Here is a 12,292-nt window from a genome sequence, read left to right on the forward strand (position 1 = left end):
GGGCGCAGGCGCTGGGTGGGTGGGCGTTGGTGCGAGGCCAGCCGGGGAGGTGGTGAGTGCTGTGAGCAGAGGGGCCGTGAGGTGGGCGTCCCGTACCCGGCCTGAGCCGAGCCCCCAGCCCCTGCCCTGCTGCTCTGAGGGGTGTGACCAGCAGAGGGGCGTGAGGTGGGCGTCCCGTACCCGGCCTGAGCCGAGCCCCCAGCCCCTGCCCTGCTGCTCTGAGGGGTGTGACCAGCAGAGGGGCGTGAGGCTCCAGGGCTTTCTGTGCCTGGGGGTCACTTCCCCGCTGGGTCTCCGCCCACCCAGAGAGCCCCCTGCGACCAGGGCCTCTGCAAAGGCCACCCTGGCCCTCCGCGCAGTCACCACCCAGGGCAGGGGGAGCCCCGGGGGTGCTGGGGCCCGCGGCCTGGTGGGCACAGCAGGGTCAGACGACCAGTGGGGTGCAGGCGTGGCACCGTCCTGGCTCACGGGCCCTTCCTGCCGTACCCTGCAGGAGGAGAGGGGCGCGGCCCCAGGGGCGCAGGCGGGCAGAGCGCGGCTGTTCATGGCTGCCGCGCGGCAGGCGCTGAGCCAGGCCGCTTTCGGAACCTTCGCCCGGGCCCTGCAGGACTACAAGGGCTCCGATGACCTCCCCGCCCTGGTGGCCCAGCTCGGCCCCCTCTTTGCGGAGGACCCCGGGAAGCACAGCCTGCTCCGAGGTGCCCCCTGGCCCAGGGCAGGGCCCAGGGAGGGTGCTGGGTGGGGCCCCAGCACCAGGCCGCCCTCCCCCTCCCCGCCTTTCACCCCCCTGCCCTCACCCCCACACTCCTTCACTCTGCCTGCCTGCCCGCCCTCACCCCCACCCTCACCCCCGCCCACAGGCTTCCACCAGTTCGTGCGCCCGCACCACCGGCAGCAGTTCGACGAGGCCTGCCTGCGCCTGACGGGCCGGGGCTGCGGCTCCCAGCATGGCCTTCCTTGTAGGCAGGAGGCGCAGCCAGCCCAGGAGCCCAGGGGTGCGTGCTGGGTGGTCTGGGAGCCTCAGCCGGGCCCTCCTGCCCTGGGGCTTCTAGAACCGGCTCTTGTGTCTCCTCAGGAGGGAGGAAACCTGACCCCAAGCTGACCCTCTCTGAGGGTGCAGCTGGACATCTGGACCCTGCCCAGCACCTGAACCGGGGGGGACCCCACCTCGCCACCAGGTCCCCCACTGCAGGTGCCTGAACCCGTGGGGCTCTGAGACCCTGGAGAAGCTTGTGCTTCCCGGTGTGGCCTGGGAGGCTTCCCTGGTGCTGGGAGCCCTGCGGGACAGGGTGGCCAGAAGGTTGCCACTGAGGGTCACCAGCCTGGGCCGGGGGCGGAAGGGGGCTGAGGGTCCCAGGTCTAGACACAGCCTTGAGCTCCCGCCCTCCGCTAGGAGCTCCAGACAGCTGTCCACGCACTGAGAGACGGGGCTCGCCGGCTGTGCAGGCCTACCTGGCCGACGCCCACAGGGCCCTGGGGGCTGCAGGCTGCAGCCAGCTCAGGGCGGCGCTGACCGACTACAAGAGGGATGACGACTACGAGAAGGCCGTGGCCGTGGTGGCCGCGCTCACCACCGCGAGGCCGGAGGACTTTCCCCTGCTGCAGAGCAAGTGGCTGGGGGTGGGGGTCCTCAGGGGGGTGGGGTCCGTGGGGTGGCCCTGGAGGGGTCTGACCGCTGAGAGCCTGCCCTGCAGGGTTCGGCATGTTCGTGCGCCCACACCACAAGCAGAGGTTCTGGCAGACGTGCGCCGACCTGACGGGCCTGCCCACGCTGGGCAGGGGCATGAAGCTGCCGGGACCACCAGAGGAGAGCCCGGCCGTGCCCCCTGGCCCCGAGGCCCACGCCAGCCTCGCCCAGGAAGCCGTGCCCGTGCCCAGGCCAGGTGGGCCACCTCCTGGGGCTCTTGCCATGCTGCCTCCCGGGGAGCCCTGTGGCCCCCTTCAGACTGGTCTTCTGTCTCCAGGGCCCTCGCAGGCCGAGACACCTGGGAAGGTCCAGCCTGAGCTTTCCTCCTGCCACAAACAGCGACCGGCTGATGGGGAGGGGCACAGCCGGGCGCCCCTGCCCCCCCATGGCCACGGGGAATCCGAGTGGGGTATGTGATGGGAGGGTCTGTGGGGCTGTGGGACACGGGCCTGTCCCCTCGGCAGCAGGTCCACAGGCCCCATGTGCTCACGGGTGCCCCCTGCAGAAGGCTCCGGGTGCCCGGGCTGCGGGGCCGAGGACGAGGTGCCCTTCCAGTGCCCTGCCTGCGACTTCCACCGCTGCCGGGCCTGCTGGCGGTGGCTCCTCCAGGTCGGCACCCTGGCCTCCCTGCCCGTGGACATAGCCCCCGGCAGCTGTGGCAGGCCGCCCAGCACGCCCTCCGTGTCTCCACAGGCCTCTAAGGCGTGCCCGGCCTGCCACACGGCCACCAGGAAGCAGGCTCTCGTGCAGGTCTTCTGGCCAGAGCCCCGGTGACAGTGCCCGCTGGAGACCCTCACTGCACCACAGGGTCTGTGGGGCCCAAGGTGCCCCAGGACACGACAGACGCGTGCTTCCACAGTCCCCTTGTGGGCTGGGCTTGGTGCCAGCATCTCCTCAGCCTGGCACAGGCCCCTAGTCCAGCAGCAAGACTTGGCCACATGCCGGGGAGACCCTGGTGGTCTCCCTGGAACTTTCCCTGGCTCCTGGACTGGGGCTGGAGCCCCAGGGGCTTCAGAGCCGGGCCCGGACCTGGGCGTCACACACTGGTGCCCACATGTGGCCCAGGCCTGCCTGTAACCAGGGGCAGCTTCTAATAAAGCCCTGGCAATGCCCAGAGCAGGCATGCTGTGGCCGTGCTTGGTGTTCGTGGGATGGGCCTGTGGGCAGTCTCTCTTCCCGTGTCCTCCCAGCTCTGCCCAGTGTCCTGGTCCAAAGCCACTGTCCAGGGCTGGTGGACACATACACCTTCCAGAAGGCTAGACAGGTTGGTTTGGTGGCATCAGAATGCCTGAGCCCTTCCACCTGGACATGGGGCTGCATTCTGATCCTACTGAGATGGAGGGAGGGGACTGTGGGCCTGGACACTGCCTCCTGGAGGTCACCGTGATTCCTGTGGGTGTGGGGCCAGCCCGGCCTCCCCTATATAGGACGCAGTGGCCACCCAAGGCCACCCAGAGTGTGGACGGGGCAATGGGAAGTAGGGCGGGTCCCTTCCCCTCACTGGGGTGAACCTAGGGGCTCGGCCAGGTGCTGAGCAGTGTTCCGAGAATGGATGTCCATGGCTTTGCTGACCCCCTCTGCAGGGCGCCCCGGGAGGTCGCGCTCGAAGGAGGGCCATGAAGACGCTGGAGAGGACGGGCTGTGGACGCTGCCCGCCCTGCTGCAAGCGCTGTTTGTGCATGGGGCCGCGCACGCCTAGCCGTGGCGGGTCCCAGAGACGCGCGAGTGGCTAGCGTGTGGCTGGTGCCCCTGGGCACCTCTGTGCAGCTGCACGCTGTTCAGGAACTACCGGGAGCGCTGCCGCCACCGCAATGTCAGCTGCGGGGAGCGCGAGGCGGCGCACTGCACGGTGCTCCCCACAAGCCGCCTGCTACCGCCGGCCCCGCTGACGCGCATGCGCTCTGCCCTCCCAGGGCTGCGTGACCGTTCTCGGTGCGTGGTGGCGGGGGGTGGGGAGCCCGGCCGGGTCGTGCAGGGTCCACGGGCTCCGAGCCAGGACTCGCCCACCCCCAGCTTCCAGTGGCGCCAGCCAGAAGGCGCAGCGCCGGCCGCGGGCCCGGCAGCTCCTCCGCCAGCAGGTTGTGCTCCCAGCGCTGCTGGCGCCTTCCGGGACCAGCGCACCCGCCACGCGCACTCCCTTCCCAGCGCCCGGGGGCCCTGGCGCCAGCGCGGCCAGGAGGCCGGTGCCGAGCCGCAGAGTACGCGGCATCTCCTTTCGCCTCCTGAGGCTCCGTTGGGTCAGGGAAGGGTCCCTGGGAACGGGTGACGGCACCTGCGCCGGGGGCTTCAGCACCCTTTCTCGCCCCCACGCCTGCCTGAGCAGCAGATGGTGCCACATCCCACTTGACACTGATAAGCTGAGACCCAGGGGGTGAACGTTCGCCCGCGCCACGCAGCAGCCGGGGGGCGGGGCCTCCTCAGGACTCTGACGCTCCCACTCACCCTGCGTCCTGCGGAGCTCCCCACCCACCACGCTCTGGCCTCACCCTCCTTTAGGCCACGCCACCCACGGGCCCTCCACACGCCAAGCTTGCTTCTACCCAGGCCCTGTGCCGACCGTGCGCCCTGGCACCCGCACCCTCACCCTCTGGCACCGTCACGCTGCTCCTTGAGATCAGCCCCTTGAAGGCGGGTTTCTCTTCTACTTGGAGCCCGAGAGGGGCTGGGCGCACACTCGACACAGGGCCTCGAGCCTGGTCCCGGGACCTGGCCCCACCCTGCAGTGGCCCCACGCAGGGCATGAGGGCACGTCATCGACTTCGAGGCTTTCCAGGACACGAGGGTCAGGAGGCTCCAGCGGCTGGTGCAGGCCCTGGGGGCTCGGGGGTGGAGGCGCCCCTGCGCAGGGAGGGCTGAGTGGCCTTGCTGCAGGAGCTGCAGGACCCCTGCGCAGGCTGCAGCGTCCGTCTGGGCCGCCTGAGCCCCCTCCTGCTGCAGGCCCAGGCGCTCCTGGTGAGGATTCATTTTCCATGGAACCCTCTTGCAGGACTGGTTGTGAGGCCCCAGGCATTCTGCAGAAGGGTCCCTGCCCTGCCCTGCCCCCTACGACCCCGAGTCGACTCAGAGGTTCAGGCCAGCGCTGGGAAAGGTCACGGGAGGCAGTAGCCGTGGGGCAGAGGACTGGCTTGGACAGGCCCGTGCCCCGGCCATGGCACGCCACCAGGTGACACAGGAGGCAGGAGGGCGCCCCCTCCACCAGACCAGCAGACTTCCCAGGGGCAGCTCTGCAGGCCCCACCCGGACCCACCCCACGTGCTTCCTGGGAAACAAGCTTTTCCGGCTGCTCGAGCAGCTTGGGCTCAGCCTCCTGACCTTCCAGTGACTGGAGGATGAGTGCCCGCCCACAGCCACCCTCCCCACGGAGCCCCTGGCCACTTGCTGCTGCCAACCACGAGGGCCGCCCTGCTATCAGCAGCCCCCCAGAAAAGCAGGACAAGTCAGGTGGGAGCAGAGACACAGCAGCCCGACTCGCCTGCCTCCCCCATCCCCACTCCCAGCAACTCCCCAGGACCTTGTGGGGTGTCGGGACGACCTGAATTTCAGCCGGGAGGCCACCAAGCCGCTTCCCAGAAGCAGGAGGCATGTCCCCCGTCCAGCCTCCACAGCTCACCCACCCCTTTGGGCCCCACCTGAGGCCCGTAGGCCAGAAAAGCCTCGTGACGGCCAGCAGGACACCCCTGGAGCCATGAGACCTGCTTTATTGTGCACACAGCTGACCCCGACCACAGCCCACCGGCACGCACAGCCCTTGGCCACAAGGTCCACAGGCCCCGACCCCACAGGCACACGTGGGGCGGCGAGGACCCAGGCCATGGGCAGGCAGGGACGGTCCTGAGGGGAAGGACCTGGAGGGGGGGCTCTAGGCGCCTCGTCTGCACAGACACTTGCCAGGCCCAGGGATCTTGGGGCCTGAGGGCAACCTGCTCACCTGGGAACCCACGCTCCAGACGCCACCTTGGGCCCGACTGCTCCCCACAGCCCCCACCAGGTGGGGTGGGACACCAGGACACCCACCCCCAGCACAACCTCCCAGCTGTCCAACCACATCCCCGGGGCAGGAAGACGGGTGACGCCAGACGCCCAGGGCTGCGGCTTCCAAGGCAGGTACCCTCCTGCCCTGCCCGGCTCGGCCCGGCCCGGCCCTGCGGTGGTGTGGGGTCAGGGGCAGGGGACTGCTGGCTTCCTTAGTGGGAGAACGGCTCCCCAGGACTGCCTGACGGCCCCAAAGCTACAGCCTGTGGTGGCCATCAGAGCGAGGCAGGGCCGCGCTGGCTGCTGGCTTGATGTGCTGGCAACCCCAGCAATCCCCATTCCCTGCCAGGAAGGAGTTCCGTGGCCAGAAAGCCTGACCTGCACCCCCTTTCAGCCGTCTGCCGGCCCCGGCCCGCCCTCGGGGACCCTGCAGGCAAGGACGCCCCCCGTGCCCAGCTCTCCGTCCTGCCTCCCCAGCTGCCCCAGGAGGGAGGCTCGGGGCACCTTCGCTTTTCTGGACAGAGAGAGCAGCTCGTCTTAGAGAAGGAACAAAGCAGTGGAATTAAAACAAAAGAGCAGACTGCACCCGCAAGGACCGGTGGCCCAGGAGCCGACAAGGCGCCCCGGCCTCCTGGACAAGCTGTCAGCGCCAGGCCACGCCCCGCCTACGTGATGTCCCTCTGCCGCGGCGGCCGGCGGGCGTTGCGCACGACGCACCTCACCATCCACTCGACGCCCTCGTTCACCCCTTTCCTGAGGAGATGGGGGTGGGTGGCGTAAGGCAGGGATCTGCCGAGGGGGCGCCCCCGGGCCTGCTGGGGACCCGCGACGGGGGTGGCCCACCTACCCAGTGAGAGCGGAGCAGGCCTGCGTCAGGCAGTCCCGCCTCCCGATCTTGGAGGCGCAATCGCTGAAGGCGGTCTTGATGTCGGGGATGGAGAGGCAGGTCTGGGGAGGAGGCGAAGCATGAGCAGCCACCGGGCGGCCCGGTGCCCAAGGGGTGCCTGGACGTGGGGCTGCCTGAGGCCAGGGCCCCGGGCTTGGCTTCCTCACCTACAGACTGGGCCGACCGGGCCCCAAGTGCCTGCAGATGACCCCACACGGCTGGGCCAAGGGCAGGGGACTCGAGGTCCCCACTGTCCCCAGCCTTTGTGCAGCCAGTGATGGCCAAGGGGATGGCCAGGCCTGCTGGCTCCATCGGCCCTGTCGGCCCCAGGCCTGGTGGTGGGAGAGGAGGGCGCAGGGGCAGCAGCAAGGGGGCAGGGCCCACTCCTCCCAGGGCAGACTGGAGTACAGAGCGTGGAATGGCCTCAGGGAAGCAAGGGGCGGACAGAGCTGCAGTGCTGAGACAGCAGAGAGGCCGGCGCCATGGAGCACGAGGGCCCTGGGGCGGCCTGCAAACACGGCCGGCCAGGTCATCACATGCGGCTGGGCCTGGGCAGCGGCAGCTGGAGCCAGTGGAGCCTGTGACCAGTCGTCCCAGGAGCAGCAGTGGGCAGTGCTCGACCCATCCCAGGGCTGGGACCCCCCTCAGCTGCCACGCCCAGGGCAGGAGAAAAGATGCCCGGGAAGGGAGTCTGCGAGGGGCCCCGCAGGCCTGCGCCCTAGACCCTCCTGTCACTTGTTTCCAGAGCTTTATCTGCCCTCCCAGGGCGGGGCCTGGGGCAGCGACCGCAGGAGAGAACATGTGCCCTGCACAGGTCAGGGTGGAGGGCTGCCACCCCGCCCACCCAGCAGCTCCCCCGGCCCTGCCCCTCCGGTGGCGGGTTGGGGGTAGTGAGGACTGGCACAGCTGGGAGTGCCAGGAAAGCACAGGAACCTTCCTGGAACACAGGCGCCATCAGTCTGTGCCACAGGGCAGGCTGCGCTCGGGCTGCCGGGGCTCACCTCCACGTCCTGCTTGTTGGCCAGCACCAGGATGGGGGCGCCCTCCAGTGCCTCGCTGGTGACCATCTTCTCTGGGGAAGGCAGGGCAGGCAGCGTGAGCACCCAGGCCTCGGGCGCCGCTCCGCCTTTCACAGCCCCACCCCACGTGCCCAGGGCAGCCCTGGACACCGGGGCCTCCTGCCTGGCCACGGCCACGCCACTCACCAAACGCCGCCTTGGACTCAGCCAGCCTCTCCTCGTCGGTGGAGTCGATGACGTAGATGACGCCGTGGCACTCGGCGTAGTACTGGAAGGAAGCCAGCGGGAGTCAGCGCTGGGGCCGCCGCGCCAGGTCCCACCGCCAGGGCGGCTCGGCCTGGCTTGAGCATCGGGGCGGGTGGGGGCAGAAGGGTATTTGGTTACCGCAGGGGCCCGGTCCAAAGAACAGGGACCCCATCTGTGGATGCCCAAGTGGAAGGCCCCAGCTGGGACACTTCTGGGCAGTGGGGAGGGATTTTGGGTGGGGGCTTCTCTGGACTGCGTCACTTGCCCCCATTCCCTTCCTGGGTACTGACCCCCAATACTTGTCCTAAGCCCCACACTCCCTCAGCACCTGCTTCCGCTTCCGAGACCGGGCCTGGCTGTGGCCTGAGAGCAGGCGGAGAGGCGGGGCTGGGGCTGCCCACTCACTGGCCAGCTGGCAAGGCGGCCACCAGAAGCACTCAGCCACGGGGCTGAGGTGCAAGCAGGGGCACCATCCCGGACCAGAAAAATGAAGGCGGGCATGCGATAGCAAGACCCCTAAGCCACCTCCATCCCTGTCCAGCTGAAGGGGTGGCAGGTCCCTAAGACCCTGCAACGTCACGCCGAGGGAGCACGATGACACCTTCCCCGCAGCTTGGCAGGCACCTGGCACCCATCGCCTGGGCCCCCGTCCTCCTGAGGAGGTGCCAGGCAGGCAGAGCAGCTCCCGCGTCAGCACTCAGAGTGAGCTCTCAGGGGCCACTCCCGACTGTCCAGCAGTGGCCAGGCTCGAGCCCGGGCAGACTGATGGCCACTGGCGCATGGCAGCCGCTGACCCTCCGAGAGGGTCCTCTCCATCCCAGGTGAAGGCACGAGCAGTCTCTGTGCACATCCGCCGGGCCGGCTCTCCACCCTGTCAGAGGCCAGGGCTCTGAGACCCCCGCGAGTCCCACAGGACCAAGTGTGTTCCGCCCGCTGGGCAGGGCAGCAGATGAGCAGGGCCTGCCGGGGTGCACACGCTGGAGAAGGCAGCCTTCTGACATGGACAGAACCCAGCCCTCGGACCTCCCGGGCCAGGGGACCTCTCTGGAGGGAAGTCCCACGCAGGAGAGCACGAAAGGCCACCGGATGCAGCTGGGGCCATCCCATCGCTGGAAACCTGTGTGCTGGCGGCTCCTACGGCGCTGGGCACCCACGTTAGCCAGGGATGCTGGTGGGGTCTGCGGCGGGAAGCAGAAGCCACTGCTGCTCCCTGCAGCTCTGGGCTCTGCAGGTTAGGGTCCTGGTCACTAGAGGGGCACACTTGCCCAGAAAACATGGCAAGAGACCCCTGGACCCTAAGCCGCGGCTGCCACCAACAAGCACTTCAGGGACATGCAGGCAAGAGGCAGCCCATTTTGGCAGCGTAAGTGACCCTGGTCAGCAGGTCTGCTGCTGCCCACCACAGGCCCAGCCAGGCAGGGAAGCAAAGGAGACCAGCCGCAAGAGCTCAGTGGATGAGGGAGAGACGGGGAGTCGTGCAACCTCAGCACAGCCGCAGCCTGGAGGAACCTCTCCCCAGTGGGACTGGAGGAGAGCCCGGTGCAACGGCCACGCACCCTGCTGCGGACCGTGTGCCTGGAAGACAGCTCAGTGGTCAGCTCCTTCAGGATCCACTTTGACAAGAAGAGCCACCTGGCTCAGGTCCCACCTTCCCGGGTCTTGTTGGATGGTGGTCTTTGGCCCGGTCAGCCTGCCTGGACTGGCCTGCGTCAACCTTAACGAGCAATTCTCAATCCAGAGCTCCTGTTGGCACCTCCCTGGTCCTCCAGGTGTTCGTCCGGGACACACGCCCCACACCCCCCTTGCATCTCAGCAAATGCCCGCCGAGGATGGGGAAACGAGCCCCAGGCACCCCTGGCACTCAGCCAAGGCGGACCTTTCCCCAGGACCTGCCTGTCAGCTCAGGTGGCCACTCGCAGTATGGGGAGGCCTGCCAGCCAGTGCAGTGGGTGCTGTTCTCTCGGCTGGACACCACCTCGGAGGGGCCCAGGCCAAGGCAACGATGTGCCCGCTGCCAGGGTCACACACGAGAGCCTGGCGCTCAGCTCGACAGACACGCTGGGCACGTGTGGGTGCATGTCTGCACCAACCCCGCCAAGCCGATGGGGGGGCCCCGAGCGAAGGGGCCGTATCTGCCCTACTTTACAGCTGGACCCCCAGGCCCGGCACAGGGCTGAGCTGCAGACAGGTTCTCCTCCCCTCGTGGATTCAGTCTTGGAGTCTGGGGGCAGGGGAGCACCAGGCTGGGGACTCGAAATCACAAAACCTATGTCAGAGGAGGCGGCACCCCCAACAGGAAAAAGGGTCCTGGTTGACTGAGCTGGGATTGCAGGAGAGGAATCTGGAACCCTGGAGGGGACCCGGAGCCCAAGCCTGTGGCTCAGCACCCCATACCTCACGACCCCAGGGAGCCCTTGGCCACCTGCTATCTGCCTCCTGTGGTGACTAGCAACAGTATGTCCACGCTGAAAGGAACCAAACACTTCCTCGATTTGGGCGGGAGGTAGGAAAGAAGGCTGGTTCCCAAAGATGCTTTGACTACTATCATTTTTCTAAGATAGATGGATCACACAAAGCCAAGGATTCTTAAGGGAAAGACCTGGGGTGCTGCAGAGAAAAGGAGTATGGGCAGGCAGTGCCTGGCTAAGGAAGTGCCTGGGCCCAGGACAGCAGGGGCCCTGAGGAAAGTGCAAGGCACTTGTCTTACCTTGTCCCACAGAGACTGCAGCTCTTCCTGTCCCCCGAGGTCCCAGAACATGAGGCGAGCTTTTCCCACGTCCACAGTGCCAACTGGGGAGAGGGGAGAGGGGAGAGGGGAGAGGGTGAGGCTTGCGGTTTTGTTCCTGGAAACCCCACCCCCCGCCTTCCTAGTTGAAAGAGCAAATCCACCCTGGTGTGACTTGACAAGCCCTGGTCAGCCCACCCACCGGGCTGTGGACACCACGGCACCCACGGGGGCTCAGCTCCTCACACCTGCAGCCCCGAGGGCCCGCTTACTGTTTAGGCCGACAGTGGTCGTGATCTTGGATAAACTCATCCCCTTGTAGTTCTTGTTAAATCGTGTCTTTGACTGCTCCAGGAAGGTCTGAGAAGAAAGATACGTGTTAAATGAAGGAGTAGAACACTTTGCCAAGTCTGCTTCCTAACTATCTCTTCTTCACTCTTTCCTCAAAAAGCAGACCAACACTTGTCCTAGACTGGTGGTGGCCTTCCTGTGGTTTTAGAAAGGTCTGGACTCTGTCAGGATTAAGGTATAAGCTCAAAAGAAGAAACACTGAAACACGGAGGGGCGAGAGGGGAGAGAAACAAGCACGTACCGTCTTCCCAGCATTGTCCAGGCCCAGGATGAGGATGCAGTACTCGTCCTTCTGGAACATGTACTTGTACAGTCCTGACAGCAGCGTGTACATCCTGCCCCGGGACACCCCGAGGTCAGTCACGAGCGCCCACCTGGCAGGTGGCACTCCAGTCTGCCCGTCCTCACTGCTCAGACCAGGAACCGAGGGCCACTCCTGACTTCTTCCCTTCCACCCCCAGCCACTTGGGCACTAAGGCCCATTGACTCTGCCTCCCCAGTCTCTCCCAAACTGGCTAGCTTCTCTCCACACCACCCTGTGGCCACCCGCTTTTCCTGGACCTCTCACTGCTTCCACTCACAGCAGTGACTGTGATTTTAGAATATAAACCGGCCTGGCCCCTCCCACATGCAGACCCCTCTGCACGTCTTCACACGGTGCCCTCGGCCGGCACCCCTGCACCCTCATCGCCCGCCCACTCCCCTTGCTCCCTGAGCCTCTCTTCCCCTCGAGGCTCCCTTGGCACGCAGCTCTTCTCCCACACGGCAACAGGGACACATTTGCTTCAGCTCAGTCTGGAAAACTGAATCGTTCTTCAAATTCACTTGTGAGGAGCAGGCCTCTCTGGCCTACCGCGGAACCAGCACAGTGCCCGGGGGCAGGGGCTCCAGAAACGGCAGGAACCGCCCAAGGCTTCCAGGAAGGGGCTCTGCACTCGAGACCACCGGGGTGGGTGTGCAGCGGCCGCAAGGCCGCGATCTCGGCGGTCCCGGGATGGATCCGGAGGCGGCGGTGGACAGAAGAGCGTGGGCTGGGGACAGCCCAGGCCAGACTTCTGTGGAGGAAGGACCCCCTGGGGCCAAAGCCCCCCCGCCCCGGCTCCCGGTCGTCCCGCACTTGGACACCGAGTTTCCAGGCTTCGGACGGGCCTGCGCGCGCACCTCCGGGCTCACCCGTCCCCCCAATCCCCAGCGCGGCCCTCGGCCCAGCGGGCGGGCCGGGCCCCTCGGGAGGGCTCCGGGGGGCGGCGAGGTGACCCTCGGCCTACCTGCGTCCGCACCGGGCCTCGGAGCCGGGCGCGCACCCGCACCGCGCCTGCCCCGCGCCCGCCCCGCGCGGCGCCTGCCGGGACGAGGCCCGCCGCCCGGGAAGGGCGGGGCCGCGCAAAGCCCGGTCCCATCGGCCC

The 12,292-nt window shown here is 67.5% G+C and overlaps 2 protein-coding genes across 6 annotated transcripts in view; one reads left to right on the plus strand and one right to left on the minus strand.

Annotated features, from left to right (window-relative positions):
• RTEL1 (regulator of telomere elongation helicase 1) overlaps positions 1 to 2,808 on the plus strand; it is a 38,051-nt gene extending 35,243 nt beyond the window's left edge. For 2 of the 5 annotated variants that reach the window (XM_058287316.2, XM_071211810.1), the window contains 8 exons: positions 494 to 698; positions 861 to 995; positions 1,076 to 1,192; positions 1,394 to 1,606; positions 1,695 to 1,883; positions 1,965 to 2,096; positions 2,193 to 2,296; positions 2,381 to 2,808. In XM_058287316.2, coding sequence (XP_058143299.1) covers positions 494 to 698; positions 861 to 995; positions 1,076 to 1,192; positions 1,394 to 1,606; positions 1,695 to 1,883; positions 1,965 to 2,096; positions 2,193 to 2,296; positions 2,381 to 2,461 — 1,176 coding nt within the window. In that variant the 3' untranslated portion in view covers positions 2,462 to 2,808. The remainder of the gene's footprint in view (positions 1 to 493; positions 699 to 860; positions 996 to 1,075; positions 1,193 to 1,393; positions 1,607 to 1,694; positions 1,884 to 1,964; positions 2,097 to 2,192; positions 2,297 to 2,380) is intronic. The other 3 variants (XM_071211811.1, XM_071211812.1, XM_058287318.2) reach the window with 2 other exon arrangements.
• A 2,559-nt stretch (positions 2,809 to 5,367) lies between these two features.
• On the minus strand, positions 5,368 to 12,258 carry ARFRP1 (ARF related protein 1). Its single transcript, XM_004458221.5, has 8 exons — positions 12,155 to 12,258; positions 11,128 to 11,221; positions 10,808 to 10,895; positions 10,518 to 10,600; positions 7,751 to 7,832; positions 7,547 to 7,617; positions 6,507 to 6,607; positions 5,368 to 6,412 (listed from the first exon to the last, which is right to left on the minus strand). Exons 2-8 carry the CDS (start codon positions 11,218 to 11,220, stop codon positions 6,325 to 6,327), a joined length of 606 nt encoding a protein of 201 aa, XP_004458278.1. The 5' UTR covers position 11,221; positions 12,155 to 12,258; the 3' UTR covers positions 5,368 to 6,324.
• Positions 12,259 to 12,292: the final 34 nt, after the last annotated feature.

The sequence above is a fragment of the Dasypus novemcinctus genome, chromosome 24 (genome assembly GCF_030445035.2).
Source record: "Dasypus novemcinctus isolate mDasNov1 chromosome 24, mDasNov1.1.hap2, whole genome shotgun sequence".
In the NCBI taxonomy this organism is placed as follows: domain Eukaryota; kingdom Metazoa; phylum Chordata; class Mammalia; order Cingulata; family Dasypodidae; genus Dasypus; species Dasypus novemcinctus.

Excerpts from the sequence above, each read along its gene's own strand:
- ARFRP1 (XM_004458221.5), bottom strand. The coding sequence starts at position 11,220 with ATGTACACGCTGCTGTCAGGACTGTACAAGTACATGTTCCAGAAGGAC. Across the intron at positions 10,601-10,807 it reads GACCACTGTCGGCCTAAACA|TTGGCACTGTGGACGTGGGA; the intron begins GTAAGCGGGCCC and ends CCCTCTCCCCAG. Across the intron at positions 7,618-7,750 it reads TGAGTCCAAGGCGGCGTTTG|AGAAGATGGTCACCAGCGAG; the intron begins GTGAGTGGCGTG and ends TGCCTTCCCCAG.